The sequence below is a fragment of the Aythya ferina genome (assembly GCF_964211825.1).
Source record: "Aythya ferina genome assembly, chromosome: 3".
In the NCBI taxonomy this organism is placed as follows: domain Eukaryota; kingdom Metazoa; phylum Chordata; class Aves; order Anseriformes; family Anatidae; genus Aythya; species Aythya ferina.
The window spans coordinates 33,883,161-33,907,965 of NC_140298.1; the positions used below are offsets into that span (position 1 = coordinate 33,883,161).

The 24,805-nt window shown below is 46.5% G+C and overlaps 1 protein-coding gene across 6 annotated transcripts in view; it reads right to left on the reverse strand.

Moving 5' to 3' along the window:
- The window catches only part of MDGA1 (MAM domain containing glycosylphosphatidylinositol anchor 1), a 140,863-nt gene that overhangs the window by 56,908 nt on the left and 59,150 nt on the right, over nucleotides 1-24,805 (reverse strand). For all 6 annotated transcript variants that reach the window (XM_084515162.1, XM_084515160.1, XM_084515165.1 and 3 more), the window contains 3 exons: nucleotides 23,607-23,876; nucleotides 22,908-23,237; nucleotides 19,634-19,927 (listed from right to left, as the gene is read on the reverse strand). In XM_084515162.1, the coding sequence (XP_084371288.1) occupies nucleotides 19,634-19,927; nucleotides 22,908-23,237; nucleotides 23,607-23,876 (894 nt within the window). The remainder of the gene's footprint in view (nucleotides 1-19,633; nucleotides 19,928-22,907; nucleotides 23,238-23,606; nucleotides 23,877-24,805) is intronic.

Here is a 24,805-nt window from a genome sequence, read left to right on the forward strand (position 1 = left end):
CAGCTGGTGCAGAAGGACGCCGGAGGTTATGAAAGAAATGAATGGTCACCAGCAATTACAGAGCCAGACATCAGCTCTGGCCCCAACAGCTGCTGGGGAGCCCACACTGCAGGTAGGCTACATATAAAGGGAGACCCGTGACCAAGGCGGGGATTCAGATTGCAAACCCTAGTGGATAACCACATGGCCTTTTCTCATTCTCAGCTTAACACAAAAGAAAGCTTGTTTAAATGAGCTGGTACTCTGATTGCCTTGGAGCAGAGCCCTCCAACATGACTCCTGCACAGATACCCTGGGGGAGCTGCAGGAAATGATAATGATTTTCCAGGTGCTTCTGACACCCAGAGGGAAGCAGCATCCCTGCTGGCCGTAAGGGAACTGATCTGCTGTGCACAGCAATATCGGGCTGTTCTGGCTCACTAAGCTGTTGTGGTGCTCTTCGGGGAGCCTGGGAATCAGACTGAGTTTTTAGCCTGCTTCCAAAGGAGGGTCCTTGTCCAGAGGCTCCTGAAGTGCCTTCCCGTGTCTCCCTGATCTCCAGCACAGGCAGCTGAGGTGCTCTGTTAAGCAGCAGCCACATCCCAGGCGGCAGGTTGCTACACTTGAAGAGGGAGTTAAAAAAAACAACAACCAACCCTTTGCATACACAGGGCACCAGGATTCCCTGGTAGGCATCACAGCAAACAAATATAGGCGATTACTGCTTTCTTTCAGCACAGCTTAGCTCTGAAAGAGCTAGCCAGCAGGAGGAGTGATGCAGGGGGTGAAGAGGGCAGCACATTGCTGTTGTAGGCAGCGATGGAGGAACAAGGCTCCTCCGGCAACCTTGTTAAGATGCGGCTGCTGTGAGAAACAAGGCAGGGCAGCCTGCCTTCACAGTAGAATTATTGTGCAACAGAAGAAAACATAATCACTCACCTGCTCGTTAGGAGCAAATCAAATCAGCCCAACACAGGCGACCTACTCCAGTGTGCCAGGCACCAGGATGCAAAGCTGGGCTGCAGGCAGCTCCCTTGCTGTGAGCCTGAGCAGATGCTCTGCTCTGAAGGGGTTGCTAAACTGGCATGGTGTTCACAATGATGAAGGGCAAGAGCAAGGAAAGCACAACAAAGAAGTGTCAAGTGCCAGGGGGTGTTGCTTTGTACCCCAATTAGCTCTCATTTTCTTGGTTTCATTGGAAATGCAGCACTGAAATGCACTGTCTTGCCAGATGAGTGAGGAAAGCATTGGCCACTGGGCTGTGGCCAAGTCTTCAAACACTTGTTTTAAAAGTCCATTCTTATTTGAGCCTTGTGGAAAGGAGAACTGTTCTTTCTCACAAGACTCAGAGTATTTACTGGAGAGAGCACAGTCTTCGTGCTCTCTTCGTAGAACCTTGTGGTTCTACTTGGGGGCACAGCTCAGGGAGGGCTACTCTGTGATCCCTGTGATGCCATCTGCTTGCTGCAGGTTTCCACCAAGCTCAGATGCCTCCAGAAGGCATCTACTTGTGTCAAGGATGCTTCATCCACCAAGGATTAAGTCAGAGCACCCCAGGATAGCAGCAATGAACCATGAACAAATACCTTCTACTCTGCCCTCCAGAGTCCAGTCATCATTTACATTTCTATTTAAATCTGGAAAGTACAGCACTTAACATAAGCTATGAAAATAGCAAGCCTTGCTAGGTTAGAAAGCAGCTTGATTTTCAGCAGCTCTCAGCCTAATCTGCTGAATGAGTCCCTCCAAGCTTAGCCATGCAATTACAGCACCAGTGGAACTCCTGCTTGCAGGCTCCACCTCACCCTGTGTGTGTGAGCTGATAATTGACCACTCATTTACGGAATTAAAACTGCAAAGGACACACAGAAAATCTGGTATGAAAGACTGGGCTTTCCACTTAATTTCAATTATTAGGTGAGTTTTGTTACCCAAAGTGGCTAAATATATCAGACCATAATTTTTCTCCGGAAAATAAATCAGCATGGACTGCTATCAAGGCCTTATGGAACATATATGACTCCATCCAACATCCATTTACATTCTGGTAGGTACCCTCCTGCAGTCGCACTGGATTTATCTAGTGCAAAAGCAATGCCAGCAGAGGGTACCCTTTTTATCCGGTTCCTGGTCCCATAATCTAGGATGATAGATACGTCACAGGCATCATTCATGATGCTGCACTCTTGCCTTCACAGACAGTAGAAAACTCCATGGTTTGAGTTCCAGGAGAGATCACAGCTCTCCACCCAAACCAGAGGGAAGCTCTTGTGTTGTCACAAGGCTGAGAAGTCACAGCTGCGTAATTCTATTCCCTCCAGTAGCACCCATAATCCACACACCAATAACGGACACTGGGCACCAGCCAAAGCAGTTTTCCATTTGGAAAAAAATATCCAACCAATATTTGCAAGCTCAGTCTCCTCTGCTTGTTTCTGAGATATAATTGAGTAGTTAGGAGAGGGGAGATGGAGGAAGGCTAGCTCAACCAATCTGAGCTAAAAGCCAGAATATTTTTCTTTCATCTTCTATGCCTTTTGCCTTTGCACTCCAGTTTCCCCACATATAAAAAGATAAAACGTGTATTTCTGCAAAATACTTGAAAGCCAAGTTGCAAGTATTGTTATTTCAAACAAAACAAGTTTATTTGAGTACATTTTCTGCCAGACAAGTAGGTGGAGGAAGGAGAGGAGCAGGGCACAGAGCAGAGCAGGGTTAGTTCGGTGCTAGTTGACTGCTTTTAAAAGAAGAACAAATGAAATAAATTCACTACCAGCTGTTCTGCTTTGTTCTTCTCTGAACTTTCCAAGCCAATTAGCTCAACCTATCTTCACCTTGTTTTAATAAAGAGGGATTTGCTAAAGGATTTCCTCTTCTGCATGATGAGCTGTGGTGATTACTACATGAGATCCCCTAGCTCACTTGGCAAAGCGCTTTCAAGAAAGTCCACCCTGTGTGGGAATTTCCCGACCTTCTGCCTCACATATATGTCTCCTCAAAAAAGATCTGTCCCAGACATGCTGGAACTCCACTCAGACTCACTGCCCAATTAATTCATGCTAACAAGACACTACAAAGATGAGCATTCCCTTGCAGTGTAAAGCCACCTCATTCCCATGCCTCTCTTACCTTCAAGTGCCTGCTTTCAAAACAGTGCGCTCCCCTAATTGAAACAGATGAGTGGGAAAGGATGATGTATGTGCAGAAGACACACACATTTGTATGTGAAACGCATGCTGTTAACCCTCCCCCCACCCACACAACACCCAATTAGAAAAGTTATTCACAAAAGAAATAAAGAGGGTAAGAGAGTGGGCATGCCTATTTCAGGAGCGATGCCTACAATTACTGCCTGACCAATGACATAACCCAAATCTAGACTTTGCAGGAAAATGTTGTCGCTAAATCACAGGCAATTTTGCTGGTTATAGCACAGTGAAACAGATGGACAGCTACTCCAGATCTGGGATTCTCTTGCCCACCCACACACCCACAAGGGGAAGTCCTCCCGTTTGAAGCAGCGTCAGACCACCAACTCTCCACTCAGGTTTTGCGTCTGTCTCCTAAAAGATAACGAGATGCCAGCTCATACCCATGCATCCATAACTACATGCTTCTGTTTAACAAATGGGGCTGGCAGTGACATCCTGCTCCCAATAGCATATAAATAGTTTAGATGCAAACATTCACTAACAGTCAGCCAATGATACTCTTCCCCCAAAAGCATCCCACATGCATTAACTTTTGGCAGAGAACCAGTTATCTTACTACTCAATAATTCATAGGTGTGCTACTCAGCTGGGTAGTTCTGGGAATAAAGAAACCCATTGCCAGTGAAAACTAAGGAGAAACAAAACAAAACAAACAAAAATCAATTTAAAAAAAAAGCCAACAAAGAACCAAATGGGATTCTTCTTCCAGAATGGAGAATCCACATCTTTCTTCCTACCACAGGGTTTAATCAGTAGGTTTTTTGTTACCATCTAACTTCATTCCCTTGCTGCAGTTTAAACCTATTGCAAGTCATCCCCATAGCTGGTGTTTTCATCCTAGTAATCAACTCTGACCTATCCCTGCAGCTCTCAACCTGAACAAATAACAAAAGGAGAGAAATTTTGGCCCTCTTCTGAAGTCCTTGACAAATGATGTTGGCATTTCATACACATACATACCTAAACATTTCCCCTTTCTCTCCTTCCCTCTGCTCTTCAAGTGGCAGGAGCACAGCTTTCGTTCCTATTTAGGTTTTTGTTTTCTCTGGGCAGAGAGAATTTGGGAGAATCTGGGCATTAGAGTATTAAATGCTAGAGGAATTACATCTAGTTGGAGGAAGGAGAAAAGTAAAAGACAAATCTGAAAGTACAGCTCTGGCTCTCCTCACATGCCTGGCAGAGACAAGCAGGGCACAAGGGTCTATAAAGAGGCAGAGAGCAACAAGTACTGTTTAAAACCTTGTGAGCAGGAACAGAGCTGCTTGGCCCATTACAGCAGAACGGGTTTCCCTATTCTTCCATCCACAGATTAAAACAGAGGGAAAACAACCGATCTGCAGTGTTCATAGTCCTCGGATAGGCCCTCCATATTCCTGTGAAGGATTGGAACAACTGAGAAAAGACTGATCCTCTTCCCAAGTTTGACAACAAACTTGGAGCTAGCTGAAACAGGACTTTGAAGTCCTAATTTATCCTAATGTCCTCTATATGAACCTCTCTGTGAACTTCCAGTGGCTTGCTGAAAGAGTTCATCACGCACATCTGAGTTGTAACACACATCTGAAGCTTGGGCAGCATGTCCTGCTGTTGGGCAGGAGCCACCTCCTGTGTTTGAGCCGCTTTGTACCACAATGGAGCTACCCTGGGAAGGAAAACAAATACCAGCCAGCACGTTCCCTATAGCAAATCTAGCGAAAAATCTTTGGACTCCAGACAGCATCCAATTAGTGCCACTGCTAGGGCTCATGCCCAGAGTATGCAGCTGCCTGCAAGGAATTGACTGAGTTTCCCCTTGTCTACTCTGGAGGATCTCACAGGTATCTCTCCCAAAAGAGCTACCAGGTAGATGTGACTGCAAGTAGCAATCCAGTAACAACAGGCTCCTGTTCTATCGCCAGCCGCCTGAGCAATTCAGTTGCCTCCATATGTTTGGACCCTTTTAAATAAAATAACTGAAAGTTAGGGGCAGGGAGGTTGCAGGATAAAATGCCTCTGAGAACCACAATCCTGTCAAAAGGGAGGAGAGCTTCTGCTTTAGAAATGCAATGATTTTCAGAGCCACAGGTGGTCAGAGCCTTCTGCTCACAGCTGGGCTACAGCGTTACCTCACCTTCTGTTTTCTGAAAGCTAAATTGGGAGCACTAGTTGATCCCTCCACAGCTGCTTTCAAAACAGGCAAGCAAAACAAGAGGCAGCATAGCCAAAAGAAAAAAATGTTGATTAAAAAATCAGAGCTCTTTTAATGTAAAGGTGCTGTCAGAGCTGGAAAGGGGAGAGATCCAAGCCAGAAAGAGCCTGGTAGGGGGAAAAAGGGCAGTCCAAGGCAATTAAGATAATCAAATATTAACCAGCACTGCTTAATATGCTTGCTTTGAATTCTCTGCCTGTACTATTAAGCAAAAAGGATGCATGGGGCAAAGCTAGACTAGGAGGAATTGATGCAGTGGTTCTTCACCTATCTACACAGTGAAAAGAGGTCAAGCTTCCCATGAAAACTTGGCTCTTCCTCAGACTCTCCTTCAGGCCTGGTAAGGAATTTGGATCAGGGAAGAAGAACTTATCAAAGAGCAACACCCAGTTCTCCATCGCTTCTCTATCTGCTGCCTCTGAATTCTGCCACCCATCGTTTAATACGCTGCTCTGCTAACTGTCATCATTACGCCGTTTTTCCATCCTTCACCCTTGATTGATCTTGATTCATCTGAGGAAAATGACGACAATGAAAACGTAACCATTCAGAAGGAGGCTGAAAGGACGCTCAAACTAAAAGATTTATGCCACATATTCAGTCTCATAGATGAAGCAGCTGAGGTCAACAAATATCAAAGCAATTTTTCCCATAAGAATTAATGTAACAAGGGGGGTGGTGCATACAGGAACTTAAGAAATGCACACAATTTAAAAACACAGGATCAGCAGATGTAGCACAGAGAAAGGAGAGGCAAGAACATTTTTTACTATAGGCATTTTTGCTGTCTCTCTGTGAATGGTTATCTCTTCATCACTGTCACCATCATCTTCAGATGAATCAAGATAGATCAAATCAATCAAGGATGAAGGGTGGAAAAAATGGAGATAGATTCAGGCGAAATGGCCGGGGTCTTCCAGAGCAGTGACTGGCTCCAAAAAGCCAGCATCTCTACCATCTGAAAGTCCTGTATTCCCTCTTCATCCTTCACACTGTTGCCTGCATGACTTTTAAATGTGTGAGTGTCCCAAGTCCCTGTGTCCAACTCCTCCTCTATTAACTAATTCTAATGGAAAAATGCACTTTCAGCAGATTGCTGGTCACAGAAAAGCACCTCTCTACACCTTGTTCCCAAAACTGGTGGCCACCTATGGTCCCTGTGGAGGCTGCTTTTTTTTTTGTCTAGGTTGGATAGTAGCAATGACAGGACAGTGAAAGATTCTGGGCATCAACCAGGCCCCTGTCATAAACTGATTAAGAAAAATGGGTTGTTAAGCCATTTAGTCTCACATTTTAGAATTATTTCTCTGCTGTTTCAATAATTTAGCCTCATAGCGTCCCATGCTGAGCCTGGTGTACGCATACTTAACAACCTCATGCCATTAACAGCAAGACGTATTGAGCTACAGAGAGATCTGCTCGCACTGTTAACCAAGTATCTATTGCACAGAGGACACAAAACTAAGTATGAGGAGTTATTACAAAAGCTTGCTCACTGATCCACACAACAGGAAGAAAGCAAGCTTCCCATGCAGATCAGCCTCTAACAGTGGGCAGAAAGCACGGGCAGGAGCTGGACCAGAACCCAGAGGAGGTGACCACCAGCTCCCAGCCAGGCCAGCAGCCTGCATCAGGAGTCTGTGAGTGCAGTCTTTGGCAACTTGTTTCTTCAGGCTAGAATGATACCAGCTGTATCGGAGGATATGGACTCAAGCTACAGAAGACTTGCTTACCTGCTGGAAACTTCTTGTCTTCTCTCTGCATCGCCACCATGCTTCCAGAGAAGCAGCACACCAACCTCTGAACTGCTGAAGCATGCGTGCAACCCCACAGCTCTCACCTTTCTCTGCATTAGGAAGAGCACTGTCACTTCTGACAGCTCTAGGTGTGGTGGCCTCCCAGAAATCACCCTCTGGGTCTCAGGGTCTCCTCTGCAGCGGAAGGCACAGGACAGAGGCCAGTGACAAAGCTGGCAATCATTCAAGGACAGCAGCCTGCTCTCTCGACCTCCCCATCTGGCTGTCAGCTCTGTCCCATCTCACCTGGACTTGGACCAGGAGACGGAAATTTATTAGCAAGCCCACGCACCGGATAAATCTGCTCTGACATTTGATTTTCCAGGCTGCTTCTGTGTCTGACCCTAAACTGGGACAGAACTAGAGAAACCACTTGGAGGAGCAGCATCCCTGCCACAGCTACTTTTTCATGTTGACTGAGGAGAACTCAGGTAGCAGCAAAGATGTTCTGCAGATCAACCGGGAGTGATACGTACTTTCTTTCTTCTCCTGGTGTCCTCAGGTCAGAGCAGATTTTGATCCAACAGATAAATACCTGTAATCTGTTCCATCATGCTTCCTTTGTTCGCAATCCCAATGTTTTGGGGGCACAAAAAGTCAGCCCGTCACCTTCCTCATTCTCACCCATTGCATCAAGAGTTGAAACTGGATCCTGGCCTGAATCAGTCCGTCAGCAGTTTTCAGCCTGAGGAGTTGTGGCAGCACTCACTATAACACTGCACCCTGCTCCTTCCACCTTCTCTGTGATAGATAGCAACAGCTCCCAGAATCAGATACCCCAGGTGAAAAGGACATTTTAAACACATTTCAACAATGCTTGCTGAGCCATCCCACTGTGGTGAGCAGAGAGAGGACATAATTCTGTGTACAGCTCTGGAAAGAACCTGCATGGACTGAAATCTGGGAATATCTGTGGCTAATTCTATGAGTAAAGCCAGAAATTAAGGGAAGACAGGCTTCTCCATGTCCTGTTTGTGAGACTTTTGCTCAATCTGCAAATCCTGGTCTGAATTCATCTGTGCAAAAATGGCCAAATTAAAGGGTAACAACAGATCATAAAACCTCAAAAATGCCTTATGAAGTAGCAAAACATGGAGGAAAAATGTATTGGAGGGGAAGTGCGTGATGGCATTCTGTGAACATCAGAGGAGATAAAATTATCCTGTAACCTCCATGCTTGTATAGCTTATAAGAGTACAGATATGAACCAATTTGGTCAATGTAAGCAGAGGAGAACTCAGAACAAACAGCAATAAACCTTTTTTTTTTTTTTTTCCTCATTGATTTCAGAAAAAGAACTCATGGAAGATGAATGTGGGATGCAACCGTACAAATTAAAAAATGAATGGTGATTAATATAGTTTTATGGGTCCTTGGCAGACAAACTGGGTAGTGTTTGAGAAAGCAACTAGAAAAGTAACTATCTTGTCATAACATCCTCAGGCGTTGGAAGGATCCTGGCTTGCTTCCACACGACAGACTAATTGAAGATGCAATACTATTCAAATGTAGCCCACATTAAGCAGCTTAAAAACACATTAGCTGAAAGAGTTCAAAAAGGAATTTTAAATTGGCGCACACACCACTGAGGTCTCTCTAGTGATAGGGCAGACGTCCTCTAGGAAGGCTTCCCTGGTGAGATCCCATATGAAACTTTGAAGCTGGTTCTATCACCACCAAGGTCAGAAAGCCAGCCAGCAGGTTGGCATAGTTAAAACATATCAATCACAACGTCCCCAGATCCATCTGTGTAGCCAGCATCACACATAAGCAACCACCTTTGGTGTCTGAATAACCTTGCGTCCATTTGCAGTTGGGATGGCAGGGTGCAGATTTTGGCACAACTCTGGGATGCGGCTTGGGCGTTGCTTCTTTCCATCCCTACAGAGCCTACAAAGGCAGTGTTTTAATGTGTGGTAACTGAGGATCGCCATCATTAAGCACCTATGTCAGGATAAGATACTAATGTCTGTGGAGAACACAAAATATGCAGCAGTATATAACATACTTGGGAGATATCTCATGCAGGACAACTTGGTTTGCTTGTTAGAATGGATTTATGGTAACAGCACTCAATTTGCCTCAGAAAGTGTGAAGATCTGGAAAGAAAACTGTTGAGCAGAGAATGTGTCACTCTGTCAGGACAATGACTCCGGGAGGATCCTGAGTCAATATAGCCAGCTTTAATTTGTAGTCCGAAGATGTCCAAAGCTTTGGATGGTTGAGCCAAAGATTAAAAAAACAAATTGTGAGGTGGACATCACTCCTGTATCTGCACTGTTGAGATAATTTTTGAAAATCTCTTGAACAGGGGTGACCACCATGCTGCCAGCATGATGCTGAAAAAGGGGGAGGGGGGTATGAAAAACACTTCTTGCAGTGAATAGCTAGGAGACTCTTCCTGACTGTGTACAGAAAAAAGACTAAGAGATTAAGAGATTACTTGTTCTGGTATCTCAGACTACACAAGACAGAGACTGCTAATAACAAATAGTTCTTTATGTGAGAAGACAAAAGCATAAACAGAGCTTGTATTTGGAAACTGAAATAAGACAGGCTTAGATTAAGTAATGACCACTGAAGCATGGGAGTATAAATCCATTGGAACAATTTACTGAGGGAAGCAACTTACTGAGGGACACAGTGAATTCTCTGTCACTTCTGTCTATGAGTAGCTGCTGCACAAAAAATGTACAAATAGTGCAAGTTTAGATCCACAAAGGTAAATTAACCATGTTGCTCAGCTCCACGACTAAGAGCGACGACACTTGGCATTTCAATAATTCTTCTACAGAGACAAACAGCACAAAAAGGTTATAAAGAGATCAAAAAGCATTTGCTTTCTCAGAGACATCAGGAAGCTGGAGTTCCAGCATTTTGGATAGGCACACTGGAGTGTATAACCTTATACAAGCAATTTTCAAAAAAGAAAGGAAAAAAGAAATTCTCCCAAACATCTTACCTTCTCCCTTTAAAACCAGCAGGTGAGCTCATTTCCATCTTTTCATTTTTACATATGAGCTAGTCCCTAGAAAGTCAATCAGAATGAAAACTTGCCCATTTCCGTGCATAAATCTGGACTTCTGCAAGGCCTCATTACAAGCAGTTCAAGGGCAGGAGAAAAAAATACAGTAACAACCAGACCACAAAGATCTGTTCTGAATGCTGCTCTGTTTTTCTTTCACCTGCTAACTGCCGCCATCTTCCCATCCCTTTGGATCCATTATGCTCTTTCCTGCAAACCACCTTACACAGAGCACTGCTCCCTTTTCTTCAAGCCCCAGCTCCCTGTTTTATAGCACACATATTGGCTGAAGGGCCTGTGTTATGCACATGCTGTGAACTGCTACGAAAATGCCAGCAAAACTAGCACTATTAAACCCATCTATATCACATTAAGCTCTTATTAGCTACTGCATTTTAGCTTATGATTATGACGGTAAAATATCTCTTCGCAATCAGCACTTGGTAAGGAAAACTCCTGCACTGTGCAAATGCCATTCGTATTTATTGTTCTCTCGACCTCAGTCTCAGCCACTGTCAGGAACCCATTAGTTTTGGCACTCCAACCAATCCCTCCCATCAAACATGTGGCTGACTTGGACCCAGAGTTGCAGCATATTTGGAATGGATGAGATTTACAGCCCTCGCTTCATCAGACTTAAGCACAGGTCACAACAGATCAAGAGCCTACAAAGGATCAGCTGGAATGGCCTTAAATTGCCTTTCTTTCCTCACCAGCAGGGATCTACCCCGGGTGCCTCTTCCCCACAAAAATGGAGCAATTCTCAGTCTCTCCTACTTTCCACTCATCCCCCTGCAGCTTCGGCAAGCAGCAAACAGACTCAGAAGTCAGCTTCCTCCCAGTCAACAGTAATGAAAAATTTCCATGGTTTCCCGCAATCGCACATAACCCCAGAAACAAGGACTCTGAAATCATGCAAAATGCAACAGGTCTGCATGCAACTAGGAAATTTAAGCTTGTCTGTCAATCTGGGGGACCAATGAGGGTTTTGCAAGGTTTATCACTGAGTTCATGAAAGAAAACAGACTGTTTTATCTGAGTCCTGGAGACCAATTAAATCTAAATCAGAAGCAAAAACTGAGGTAGGATACAAGCGTGTGCACACACATGCTTATTTGTGTTTGCAATAGAGACACAAAGAGAGAGAGAAATCAGAAACCATATGAAGTGAAATAGGGTGAGAGGTGCATGTTGGAAATGTGATCTCTGTGCATTGAGAAAACAGTTTCCTGGCTTCAAAGAAAAAATAGTTTATTTCTCAGAGACAGACTCAAGTGGAAAAGCACAAGCTAGTAACTGAACATTTTTTTTCCCACAGAAAGCTCCAAAAAGATTTACACCTTTCCCAAAAACTGAACCCTCAGCCCCCCAGTACCGTGTCCCAGACAGAACTGGTGGCAGGAAGACTTGTTAAGCTGCAGAGAAGCCTGAACACTTCTGAAATGTAATTCATATGCAGACAGTTTCCCTGCAGGAGTGACTGTAATTGGTGCTGTTTCAGAGTTTGGGGTAAGGATGTCCACAGCTGATTACAATTCAGACCCTTCCCTGGGATGCTCAGTTTCTCCTTAAGTTTTCTATTCACACTGGGAGTGCTTCAGAGGGACTTCCCAGCACAAGACCCCTCTTCAAAGGTGGCTTTGCTGTTCTGTGCCTTGCCTCTACATGCCCTCTGCAGTCCTCCAGTGGGTCAGGAGGAACTAGCTCTGCTCCAGCACCAGGGCACAGAGAGGAGGTGAGGGATAGCACAGGAACCTGTTCCTGCACCCTCACAGGTGCAGCCTGAAGGACTTTGTGGCCCAAAAATCATGGGAGAAAAGCAAAGCCACCGTGCCACGGCGCCATGTAGTTTCTCTCTGGCAGAGAGGCTGGGTACAGCAGGCCTCAGCTCCCTAGGTCCTGTGTCAGGTCTGATGTCTTATGTGCTCCCTTGCAAGTGTGGACAGCTGTTTTCACCTCTCCGTGCCTCAGGCTCTTCTGCAGACTCTGAGAGTTATTATGAGACAATGACTTGCTTTTTTTGCCTGCTCAGTGTCTTCCTGGTTCCCCTAGCAAGTCTGGGTCCATGGCATCTCTCTCTAGGCACTCAACATGCTTGCTTCCTGGTCACCAAGAGGCAGGATTTGATAGGACCAGGCTATTCCCTCATTTTCCACCTTGTGATCACAGCCTTAAAATGAGATCTGACAGCAGTTTTCTAACTCCGTTCATCTACCACTTTCCTTCCTCTGGTCTCCTGTTGCCAGTGGTACTGCACAGCTTGCAGTATAGCACGTCTCCCCAAATCTATTTTGCTCAGGGGATAGCAGCAGCTCTCTGTCTTGCCAGAACATATACACAAGCCTTCCCATCCTCTTAGCTCCCATATCCCTACCCTAGGTCCCCAAACTCAAGACTTTTCTCTTTCAGGAAAATCTTTAAACCAGCATCTGAACTTGAGCAGCACTAGATGTGGTGGTCAGCTCTGAGAGGGTCACAGTAGGGGAGCAATTATCCGAAAAGAATTGACCAACAGTCTGCTATCCACTATGTCTGCGCAGCTCTCGTCTCTCCTTTCCTGCCAAAATGGTATAGTTTGGACATCTCTCTCACTTGATAAAATTAAGTTGCTCTCCCTAGAGAGTCTGGCAAAAATAAAACAGAATAATGGCAGCTTATGGAAAGTGTATTTGTTTCTCCCCACAGTGACTGAGAAATGGATTAGCTGATTTAAACCGGTTGTCTTCTAAGCAAACGAATTCATCTCTCTAGGTGAGGAGCTCTCACACAAGCTTTTACTCATCCTCTCGTTACAGCCACGGAGGTGTTTAGAGATGAGTAATGAGCCACAGAAAGGCTGAACGGCAGCACAGGCAGGCTGCGATCCAGGTAGCAGACCCAGCTCTCCCCTTTTAGGAGGGTTCCCCACCTTCCTGAGGCACACATCTGGTCGTCACCGTCTCTTCCCTCATGGACATTTCCCCAGGACACAGTAAGGAGGCCTCATGGTGCTGTGCAGAGGTAAATCTGAAAAGCTCTCAGGATGCAAGGGAGACTTCCCAAGAAAATCTCAGTGAGTGGCAGCACATGGGAACCTTCCCCCTCAGGCAGCAAGCAGTGAAGAGACTGGGGTCCTGCAGAACAAGTCCTAACTGCTGTGTGCTGAAAGGAAAAAAGTTAGGCAAGCTGAAATTCATACAGCTGCTTTACCCTGGGAAATATATTTTTTTTTTCTCCAAAGATACACATACCAAATGCTACAAAAAAGCAACACTGGGAGTCCTGGGGCTTTGATCCATGAAGACAAAGACCGCAAAAGCAGTCACAAAGAAGAAGGTTTTGGCTGAGCATCCCTTGGCATGTCAGACTAGCTGCCCCTCACAGCCATGAGGCTGGCAGGAGGGTAGGGCCAACAGGTCCTACACAAGCAGGAGCCATTCCCTCTTAGGCCACATTTGGTACAACCCCATCTTAAGATTCAATCTGAAACCAATGTAAGCACTGTCACAGTCTCTGTCTGCCAGGCCCCAGGCCCAATAGATGGTAATTGTTAAAACAAATCCGAGGCCAGCTAAGCCTCTGTGGTTGTTACTGTGCTCTGAACCATGGCCATTTGGATTTATAGCCATGACGGAGTAAAATGGATTCCTCCTTCAGCCCATCCTTAGACTGACAACCCTAATTACTTGTTAGCAGCCCAGGCACTGGGCAGCAGAGTGAGCAATCCTCACGCTGTAGCGCTGAGGACAGGGCTGTATGCACAAACACAAACTCAGAGCAACATAATCCCAGACGCAGCACTGCTAGCTGAAAATGTGTTGACAATCAGGAACAAAACTCTCTGCTCTTAACAAGGGGGTTTATATGTGTTGATAGAAACACAGAAATAATGTATACTCTCAGCTTAGTTACACAAACCTCTGTATAACAAATTAGGTAGGAAACAGGGAGGATTTCCATCAGAGTGGGACCAGACGACAGGGTCAAGCTTTGTCTGTTCAGGCTGCTGGGTTGAGGTCACGTCCATGACTGCAAATTATTTTCTTTTCCGTAATGAAAGTCTCCAGATTTGCAAACACTGAATTTGCAGAAAGCACAGTTTGCCCGTGACTTTGAATGCAGAAACGTCTTTCCTGGAACCTCAGGTAATTCTTAAACCTTTGATGGCTTAATATTACCCAGAGCACTCCAGAGCTCTGTTTGGCATGAGAGCCTAGGGTTACCCTTTTACCCTTTTTTGGGAGCAAGACCTGCAGGATATAGTGCAACAATACTGGAACATGAGTGGAAGGGCAGGAAAGGCACAGCCACTTTAAGGGTAGAAAAATCACCTCCTGCCCCCACTTTAGCTTCCAAACTGCACTTGCCAGCTTGGAGGAGGGTGTCAGAATAGACTTCACTGATGAAAATAATAATAAAAAAATAAAATACAACTACTATTAATAAATGTACTCACAAATGAATCCAGCCAAGTCTAAAATTCTTAGCAGATGGCTCCACACTCCAGCGCATGTGGCCAAGCAGCAAGATGGATAAGCCAGCTCCGTCACAGATATGGGTCAGCTCTGGCCAGGGACATCTCATTTCTCTCAGACTCACTTCACATGAGCAGGGAGAGCTTCAGTGAGCTCTCAGGAGCCAAAAGTTCTGTCCTAACCATTCTGAAGAACCATCTCCAAGCCAGGAGCATGTCTCAAGAGCACTTTTAACAGCGCAGTTAATATCCACGCTTCTCTTCAGAGAGGGTAGGAGATCTGCAAAGAGCGCTGACACTGAGCAATGGCTTCAACAGTTGATCGAAACAATTTAATGCATTTCTGTTTCCAGTTGCTTGGATCCAGCGATGCTTCTTACTTATTTACAGTATCACTCCCTCCTCTCCTCCCTGCTCTTCTGTTTGCTACATAGATAATGGGAAATTGATGCTGACTATTGCCCGTCTGAGCACTGCCAATGGGTTCAGGAGGGTTTTAAAGAGGAATAAGTCAACAGGGTGACCAAGAATAACATTTGCCAGCATGTGATCCCAGATGGGAAAACAAATCCTTGCATACCTGAACATTTCTTTAAGTGACAAGGGCAACAGATGCCTCAACAGGACATAATCTGGCTGCCTTTCAGGTAGGGGCAAAGCCAGACTTTCTCGTCACTGGCCCTGTGGCCATTCCTGTGTCTAGGAATATTCACATTTCCTGAAGTCCTGTTAACTGTGATAGCTGCCCTTCCAAAGAAAAATGTCGGTCTACTTTCCTGATTGCACCTAACATTCATTACGCTTTGAAGTTAAACACAATAATCCACCTGCTGCTGTGTGTGACAAAACTCAACCTAAGGGCAGTAAACCTAATTCTTTGGAGATCAATCCCAGGTGATTGGGGACTATTATTTTGAATCCAGAAGGGGCCAAGCTCTCAGGCCATGTTATTCACTTCCTAGTCTTTCTTCCTGCCAAGATGTCACCTGTAGTGTTGTCCAAAGATGAAAAACAGCATCAGCTTTCAGACTGGACTATCCAAAACAAGGTCAACTCTACATAAATGTTTCCTTCTTCCTCTTCCCTTCTTTCTGTGAGCACTTAAAGGTATCAAGACTTCTGCCAAAGATAAGAATGGCACCAGCAAAAGTCTGCTTATCCAGTAAACAGAATTTGGTGAACTAATTACATCTCTAAATAGAGAAGATAGGTTCCCCGCTATCAGTTTTTGCTGTTTAGCCACAGAGAGAGAACCTATTCAGGTGTTCGATAGTCTCCCCTCAAGCAAGGGCCTGAGAAAAGTAGCAAGTACTGTGAGGATAAACAGATCAGAGGGAAAGTACTGGAGGCAATGCATCAAGGATTAGGTGTGATGAGGCGGGCAGGGTTGAGCTGGACTTTGACAGAGCTGTTCAGCAGTTTATGATATGGTCAGGACTGACAAGCCTTCAGGACTGACACAATATCATTCATGCAAACAGGGTTACGTACTGGGACTGAAATTTATACCACACTGTTATATGAGGCTCCAAGAAAGCAAATGTAACATCACCATGATAAGATAGTCCTCTCAAAGGCCAGTTATTGCAAAGGCTAGAGCTTAGAGTTACTCCTGTTCCTTGTAATTCATGGAAATGCTATTTTAAACAGGCTTTCAGGATACGGGTATATATATTTTTTCTTCAATTTGCTATTATATACTTGTTAAATTTGCATCCAGGTAACATCCTTTTCAGTGATCCACACATACACGTTTTTTTTGTTTCCTCCTTTCATACATATTGGCTCAAATGATACTTTGTAAACCAAAATGCACAGAATGCCGTACATTTGCAAGCCCAGTATGTGTTTTACAACCTTATGCTGATCTCATCTACACAGGGTGACCCAGTCCTGATTTTAAACCCACCTCTGCAGAAGATTCACTTTGCTGCTGGGACTTTTTCTTGAGTGAGTACCTAATGCTGGAAAAAGGCTTGACAACAGCATTAACAATAGCATTGATATTATTAACAACAGTACTCTGCCCTTCCATGGCTATTTTTGTTCCAAGATTTCAAAGTGCTGTGTTTATTATGCCTCACAAATCCTCAAAGAGACAGATCAGTTTTATTCCTGCTTTAAAGATATAGGAAAAGACAAGAAATTGTCGCTCAGTGTGGCAGCTAGGTTCCCAGGAGTTCCTACAAGCCCAATGTCTCGCTCTAACCAGTATATAACATTTCTTTATCTTAACCACAGAGCTATGAGGCTGCAAGGACTTTCACGAACTTATTAATCTTCCAAACCCCTGCAGTTCAGACCAAGAAGTCGAGGGAACAGACCATCCAGCCTGTCAGAGAGCTGATGATAGAAAATTACTGCCTATAAGATAAAAGAAGAATAATTTTTTCTGCTTGCAAAATAAAAAATAAAAAAAAACTTTTTTTTTTTTTTTTTTTTGAGGGGGGGGTGATAGCTGACTTTTTCTTTTAGTCTTCTTTTTCTCTCTCTTTCCAATACTGCAGTGCAGTTGGCAAAGCCTATTTGTGGGCTAGTTTGCTACAGCACAGAACGATATGCATGAGGGTGAGGGGAGAAAAAGAAAAGAAAAAAGAAACACAGAAACAGGTTCTGACATCTAATCAGATCTGCTGTATTGATTTTGCAACTTTAGCTTTGGAGCAAATCAGAGAAACAGCCACATTATCACCCAGAATTCGCTCTTCCCTTGAGCGAGCCGGTTCAAAGGGAGCTCACGCAGGCACACACAGAGGCACGTCCGCATGCACACACACACACACGCACGCGGCCGCATGGATGCGCGTCACCCGCGCAGGCTCTCCGGTGGGAAGCGCTCATCACGGAGGCTGCAGAAGCCACACGATCCCCATTTCCGACAAGATGAGAATTCCAGAGCAAGCGAGCAGACTAATGAGCTCCCCGCGCTGCAGAGCAGTGTTTCAATTAACCACCACGGCCCCCGCCGCCACACCCAGCACCTTCCAGCTGCCTGAACAAGGAGGAGAGGCACAAGCAGGGACTATGGTCTTTGTTGTTGGCTTTTTTTTAGGGGAGGGGAAAGGGATATAAAGGGGATGGGGGCAATTCATGCCCTACTTTCTTGATCCACGGTTTGTTTTTCATGCCGCTGTTACCTGGGCTAGATCACAACAAAGTGTTGGTTGGCCTTGGGAAGAGCAATAGGAGGAATATGTTGAGTTGCTCTTTACAAAGAAGTTCATTGCATCTTTGCCTTCTTGTGGGTCACATTTGGGGCTCCACCTCAAAACAGCTTCTGGTTTCTACCTACAATCTATTGCTCAGGAAGTCATGTCCTCCCCCTCCAGACCAAGAATCAGGGCTGTGCTTCCCCTCCAGACTACTTAGCAAAACTGGATTCAGCCCAGGCTGGGCATTGCCCCTCCCTCTGCAAGGGCAATGAGAGGCAGTAGGGACCACACCGCCTTCAAACACCACCTCTGAACTGAGGACACCAGCAGATCTCATAGTTCTTTGCTCCAGAGTGAGCTTTTGTTGCATCTCCCATCAGTTCTTGGGGTGAAAGAGTCACCCTTCCTGCTGTGTGCCTCTCCCAGCCTGCCTCCTAAAACAGCTTAAACCAGAACACCCATGTCCACTCTGCTTAGGGGAAGCTTCTCCATCCACACTTACCTTCACAGAAATCTGCATCTCTGTCCCTGTGCTGCGATTCAGCTGCTGACATGCTCCTAAATCGACAGACTGATCGTTTTAAAAGGGGGTTCTTTGAATATGCAAAGTGCTTGCAGGATCTGGCATATCTTTGTTACTGCTGTGCTCCCACCAGCTTGAATCAGCCAGCAGTGTGCCTGCTTGGCTGCAGACAGGTTATCTGCTCCGGTCTTGCTTCTCCTCTCCCCGGGGATCAAGCCAGGGAGGAATGTGGCAGCATGTCTAATGAGTGCTGCTGTGCTGTGCTGTGCGTGGATGCTCTGCAGTCACAGCCCAGAGACAGCATGCCTGGGTGCAAATTAACCTGCTCCCTACCATCCCACACCTGCCAGCTCCATGTAGCTCAGAGGATTTCAGCCATCCTGCTATCCCAACAGGATGAGGTCTTCAAGGGAGGGCTTTTCCTGCAGTCACTGCTCCTTCCAGACTGAGCCATTTCACCCTGCTGCCTCTCCTTCCTGATTCAAAATCAGGAAGGAGACAGCATAGACCCTCTGCTTCTGCCTGCCCTCAGCATGTCGAAACAGACCTCAACACCACAAGAGCACTCCTTTACCTGGAGGTGGGAACTGCTGTGGGGAAAGGATGCGGTCACCCAATGCGGGCACCAGCAGCATCCCTCCCTCCACACTCACCTTTACACACAGATATCACTGCCAAGCGGAGCTGCGAGTGTTACCCAGCACTGAAATCACTCAATACACCACACGCTAAGAATCAGTTTTCTGTTGGTTATAGCTTTGCTGCATGGAGACGGGGATTATGCAGTCCATAGTAGGGTCTGCCTACCACCGCTTTTTTGGCAAAATGGTTCAGGCATGTCCAGAAGTGACAGCTGCGGGAACTTAGTTGCACAAAGCATTATGAGGTAGAAGTGGTGTCATTTCCATTCATTTGCTGTCTTTTGAATGCTTGACTTCACAGCCTTATTAATATGCCCTGAAGATATTTTGCACGTATGTTACGCACGCAAATGCACACGCTGCAAAGCTGCTGTTCTGCAGTCACCCACTGATAGGAAAATGGGAAGCATCGTGTACGAACACACACACAACACCCCTTGCATCACACTGCCTGCACAGTATCCTGCCCCTGCCTTCTGCAGCCAGGCCAATTAAATATAAACTGCTCAAAGGTCCCCAGACAAAAGAGACGTGTCGGCTCAGCCCAGTAAGAAAGGTCAGCCCTGCCTGAAAGCTGCACAGTGTGTCAGAGATGCTTAGCCCACACGCTTACGCACACACAGGCATTCAGACCGGCACCCCAGGACCGTATGGTTATACTCACACTGCACGTTGAGCTGCACCAGGGCTTCCCGGGGTCTGATGTTAAAGCCGTTGTACCTGGCTGTTTGACACTTATAGGTCCCGCTCATCTCTCGGCTCACACTCTCCAGGCGCAGCTTCCCATCGTATGTCTCCGTCGTCATTGTCCCTGAAGGCATGGGGGTTTCCTTGTCTACCCGGGACCAGATGATGGGTGGCTTGGGCTTCCCTCGCACCTCGCACTGCAGCTCAGCCCTGGAGCCCTCCCGGACGGTGATGGTGGACTGACCCTTGGGGACACTGATGGTTGGTGGCACTAAAAGGGAGATAAGAAAGGACTGGTTTTACACTTAGTTTCCAGCACGTGAGGAACATTCTTGAGATGCCTGTGTCTGCATCACACCAACAGCCCTGAGAGCTGCTTAACTTGACTCTGGTCACACCAGTGCAACCCCTACAGGAACATAGTGCCCATGTAAATCATTCTACAGGATCTGAAGCTGCAGGGCACCAAGGAAGATCCTGAGCTTCTCCAGGAATAGACCCCTATGCCAATGGAAAGTGCCAGCTTTACTTGAACATCCACCCAGCTCCCACTTCTCTGGATGAAAAATGCTCTCCAGCAGCAGGGCTAGCACTGACGAACCCCATATCAAAAAACTCTTTGATCCATGTCTCCGTTTCTGGTCAGTGAATTTCCCAAATAGAACTGCAAACTTTTGACACAGAAATAGAAGTTGTATCTACCAAGGCACCTAGTCCTCTTACACAGGTGAGACCAAAGCCAAGATTTATAGGATTAGTGTTTTGCAGACCTCCTGCCTTGCCAGACACCCATAATCTCTGTATACTTTACCTTGAGATACCCATGTGCTGGTTATCTCTGGCTCACATGAGACAGGAATTCCAGTAAATATCATTTCTGTGCCTCCTTCCAGGCCAGACTGAGAACAGCTCACTGAGCCAGAACTGCTGCCTAGTGGGGACTAGAGCTGATGGCACAGCAACACTCAAGAAAAACCCAGCTATCAGTTGGGAAACAAAACTTTGCTGATAAACAAAGCTAAAAAAACACCACCACAAACAACACCAAAAAAAAAAAAAAAACAAACAGGAGAAAAGCAACCCAAGGATTGCAGCTAAAAGGAGCAGAGGTTTCAGTGGGAAGAAATTTGTTGTTCATGTCCCCAAGTCCACCAAGTACCCCTTCCCAGGAAGGGGAAGCTCATGGCAAAAAACATGTTATGTTGACATTTTATTTGTATTAGGCTTCAGAATTAACAGTTCAGCTAAAGCAACTATGGAAGCAATTGTTTTCTGAAAGCTCCTCTTTCAGCCCTTCAAGATGACAGTGGCAACACTTGGATTGTCACTTCCATAACCACAAGGGCTACGTACTTCATTTCCATTTAAAGAAAAGTTAAGGACTACAGAGGCCAGAACAAGCTGTATTAGCTCAATTCAGCTCCAGCAAAGGAGATTGTGCTACAATAATTGCACATGTTACAGCCCACAGCAGCTTTAGAAGAGATTTAGGATGGCTCCAGCCCCGTCTCCCGCAGCAGTGACCTCCCTGTGCAACAGGGAGGCCACATTTTCAATTTGCAACTCTCCCATGGGCTGGGGAACCTCATCACTCCCTGTCCTGAGCAGCGCCACGGACGACAACGCTCTTGGTGCCGACACCGCCAGCAGCCATTCACCTGGCGAGAGGCAATTTTCTCCATGGGGAAAAGCTGTAAATTGTATTTGGAATTTTATTTTTATTTTTATTTTTAATTAAAGCTTGTCTCCTCGGAGGCACTCAGTGGAAGCTGCCACCTTGGTGAGCACAGGCTTTGTTTGATGGGGAAACATGAAGCTGCCACTGCTGCTCTCCTGCACTTATCCTGCACTCTGCGGAAAATCCACTGGGCTTTTATTTAGGAGCCATGTGTTGGAAGTGGCTCAGTGACTGCTGCAGGGGATGCCGTGATCCGGGCAGCCTCAGCTGCTGCCCATGCTGCTTGGAGGGCTGCTCCAGCAGGAACAATGGTATTCACTCCCTCGATCACAAAGTAGCTCTGCTGGACCAGATTGCTGAAGGGAGGCTTTAAAATGCCCCCCTCTGGCAGCAGCACCCATGTGAGCATGTGGGTCTCACCTCCACCAGGAGGGCCAGAGCTCACAGCAGCTGCCAGTGCCAGTGGCCAGCTGGCTCCTGGGTCAATACCTGCACCAACAGACCCTGCCCAGCTCTTTGGTGGGATCATCCAGGGGCTCCCGGCCCTTTGCTGCCTCCTAGCCTTGTAGTGTTAAACACAACTGCACTCTGCCATCTAGTGATCTTGGGCAAAAAGGGTTGCTCCCAGCGGCGGCAGCCACACGAGGTTGGGAGACCCAGGTTTGCACCAGGACTGAGGGGTTGGTAGCAGAGGAAGCACCACCACTGACATTTATCAGGTCTGTGGCTCAGTCCTCAGGCTCCTGCTGAATGTGGGCGCAGTCCCTTGGGGAACAGACAGGTCCCAGTGTTTCTGCTGAGAGGCAGAGGGGTCCTGAATCCTCAAAGCAGTACAACAGCACTTTCTGCTGGGGTGCTGAAGCAAGCAAGGTCCAGAAACAACACTGGGACCAGCCTGACTAATGGGTTCAGCACAACCAAGGACTGAGGACAAACTTCCCATGAAGATTCAGGACAAACTCCATGGGCAGCTCATTGCCTCCAAGAGCCCTTACCAGATAACTAGCCCGATGCTGCTTTGTGCCATACCCTCAGGGTGACATGGATGTATTGAAAGGCAGAGCTAGACCCACCAACTTCTCCAGAAGCCAAAAGACAGCCCTAAGACCCTGAATTTTAGTCCCAACAGTGACCCACAAATGCACCTATAGCTTAGTGCTGTCCTCACCAAGTTTTGACCCTCAATTTACAAGGAGGAGGCATTTATAACACATGGGCTTCTGTAAAGAGTGCCTAAGACAGACTGAAATTACAATCCTGTGAACATTAAAGTTCTTCACAGAACTTGCTACAACTGATGATACCAGTCTTCTGGACACAGCTCTGAAAAAAAGGGATGTTCCTCATAAGCAATGCCAAAGAAAGCAAAGAGTTTTAATTCTCTTTTATTCCCTTCTAAGCAAAAGGACTTTTGAAAATTACTGAAATACCACCTCTGCTTTCTTCCCTCAGAATTTGGTGGCTTCTTTGAGCCATCACACTCTAAACCTGTGGGATGGGGGGATGGGGGTTGGGGACAGCTGGTGATGCCAACAGCTCCCCCAGGGTCCCCGGCTGCCACAGAGGGGCTCACCTGTCTCTGAGGAGATGTTCACCTCCACGCTGAGGTCAGGAATGGGTGCTCCCTGGAAGGTGGCCACACACAGGTAGGTGCCGTAGTCACTGAACCTCAGGTCGATTATCTCCAAGCTGCAGGTCACAGGTGGGAGCTCGGGGTCATTCCTGGTGATGAGCAACCGGTCTGAGAACCTGGCTGGCTTCCCATTCTTGTACCAGGAGTAGACAACCTTCTCCTGGGGGACAGCATCCACGTGGCATGAGAGTTTCAAGTCCTGCCCTAACTGGATGGTCTCACTCTCTTTGATCACATCAGGGGTGATTTGGAACGTGGCATTCTTCATGGCTGGGATGAACACAGGTGCAAAACTATTTAGGGAGAGCAAAGTGTCTCACATGGCACAAGATAACAGCCCTCTGTTGCTCTGGTGGGCAACATCTCTGTTCAAAACGTGTCCTGAGACCTTCCGCAGCTATGCTCGTGCAAGACATCCCCAGGGCTCACACCTGGCAGGCTGCAATCATTTCTAGCCCAGGACAGTACTACAGCCTGGGATGAGGCTGGGAGCAGAGAAGATTGCATTATATCTTCTCCAGAATACTGATCTCTGCTAAGCATCACACTCACCCTCAGCTGTACGAGAACGGTCAGGAGAAATGCAAGTCTGGCCCCTTCACCCAGAAAACCCACGCTACAAGAAAAAGAGCAACTTACACCGCACCAGCAGGTTCACTGTCTTCTTGGCTGGGTTCCCCACGTTGTTGATGGCTGTGCAGTTGTAGTAGCCGGAGTCCTCCACACGGATCCTCCAGATGGTGAGGTTGCCTCCTTGCACAAGGCTGTTGGGAGGCATCGGGCCGGGAGAGTGAGACCAAACCACCTCTGGCTGTGGGTCGCCGCCTGTCAGAGAGCACTGCATAGTGATGTTGTCACCGGGGTTGACCACCAATGTCTCATTGACTGACAGTTTCAGAGCAGGTGGAGCTGGAAGAGGACCAAGAGACACTGCTGAGCTTAAAAAGGACCCACCCACTCACCTGTGCACAGCTTCATACTTCCTGGGATTTGTTCATCAAAGCCTTCACCATGCACCTGGCCTGGGTAACTAAGAGCCTGAAACAGAGGACCAGAACCTGTCTGCACCACAACAGACCACAAATAGCAACTCCACAGGTGTCAGACACAATCTTGTATAGACCTGTGTACTATAGACCAAGTCCCGGGGATGCTCTTTTCATGCACAATTGAACAACTGGGAATGATTCGAAATGTCTAGACAACCTTCCCTTTGAATAACCTAGTACGTAGCTTTGGCTTATTTTATTTCTGCACCCTTCTCACTACATCCCCCTCCATGAACTGATCCAAAAAAACCCTCCCTTTGTATTCTCCATTTCATCCCACGACAAGCCTTTTAAAGCCCTTGTCAGCATCATTGCTTGCTCCATCCAGACAACGCTGAGAAAGTAGCGGTCCCCAGCACAAAGGCAGGGAGTATGTTTTAAGTAACAGCCATAATAATGCAAAATAAGACAATGTTCCATATTCATGAAGCCTGATTTAACAGCATCATTATTTCTGCCTCTCCTCTCCCCGGACCCTGTGTTAATGAGCTGTGCTGGATTGGTGTTGGATCTCTGAATTACAGCCCGTACAAACAAGGCAAGGAATGCTCTCCGCTCAGTACCCGCACCATAATTTAGCTGCACTGCTATCTCTAAGATGGAATATTGTTTTGGTGCACCAAACCCAGTGTCCTCTCCCTGGCCATGGCACATGGTATTTGTGCTAGATGTAGCCAGTTTGTGCCTCTGGATGAAGGCAACTCCTCTGCCACCTGCACTGGCTGTTTTGGGACCTGTATTGGAGCCTTTGAATTCGGAGAGGCCACGGCCTGAACACAGAGCCTTTAA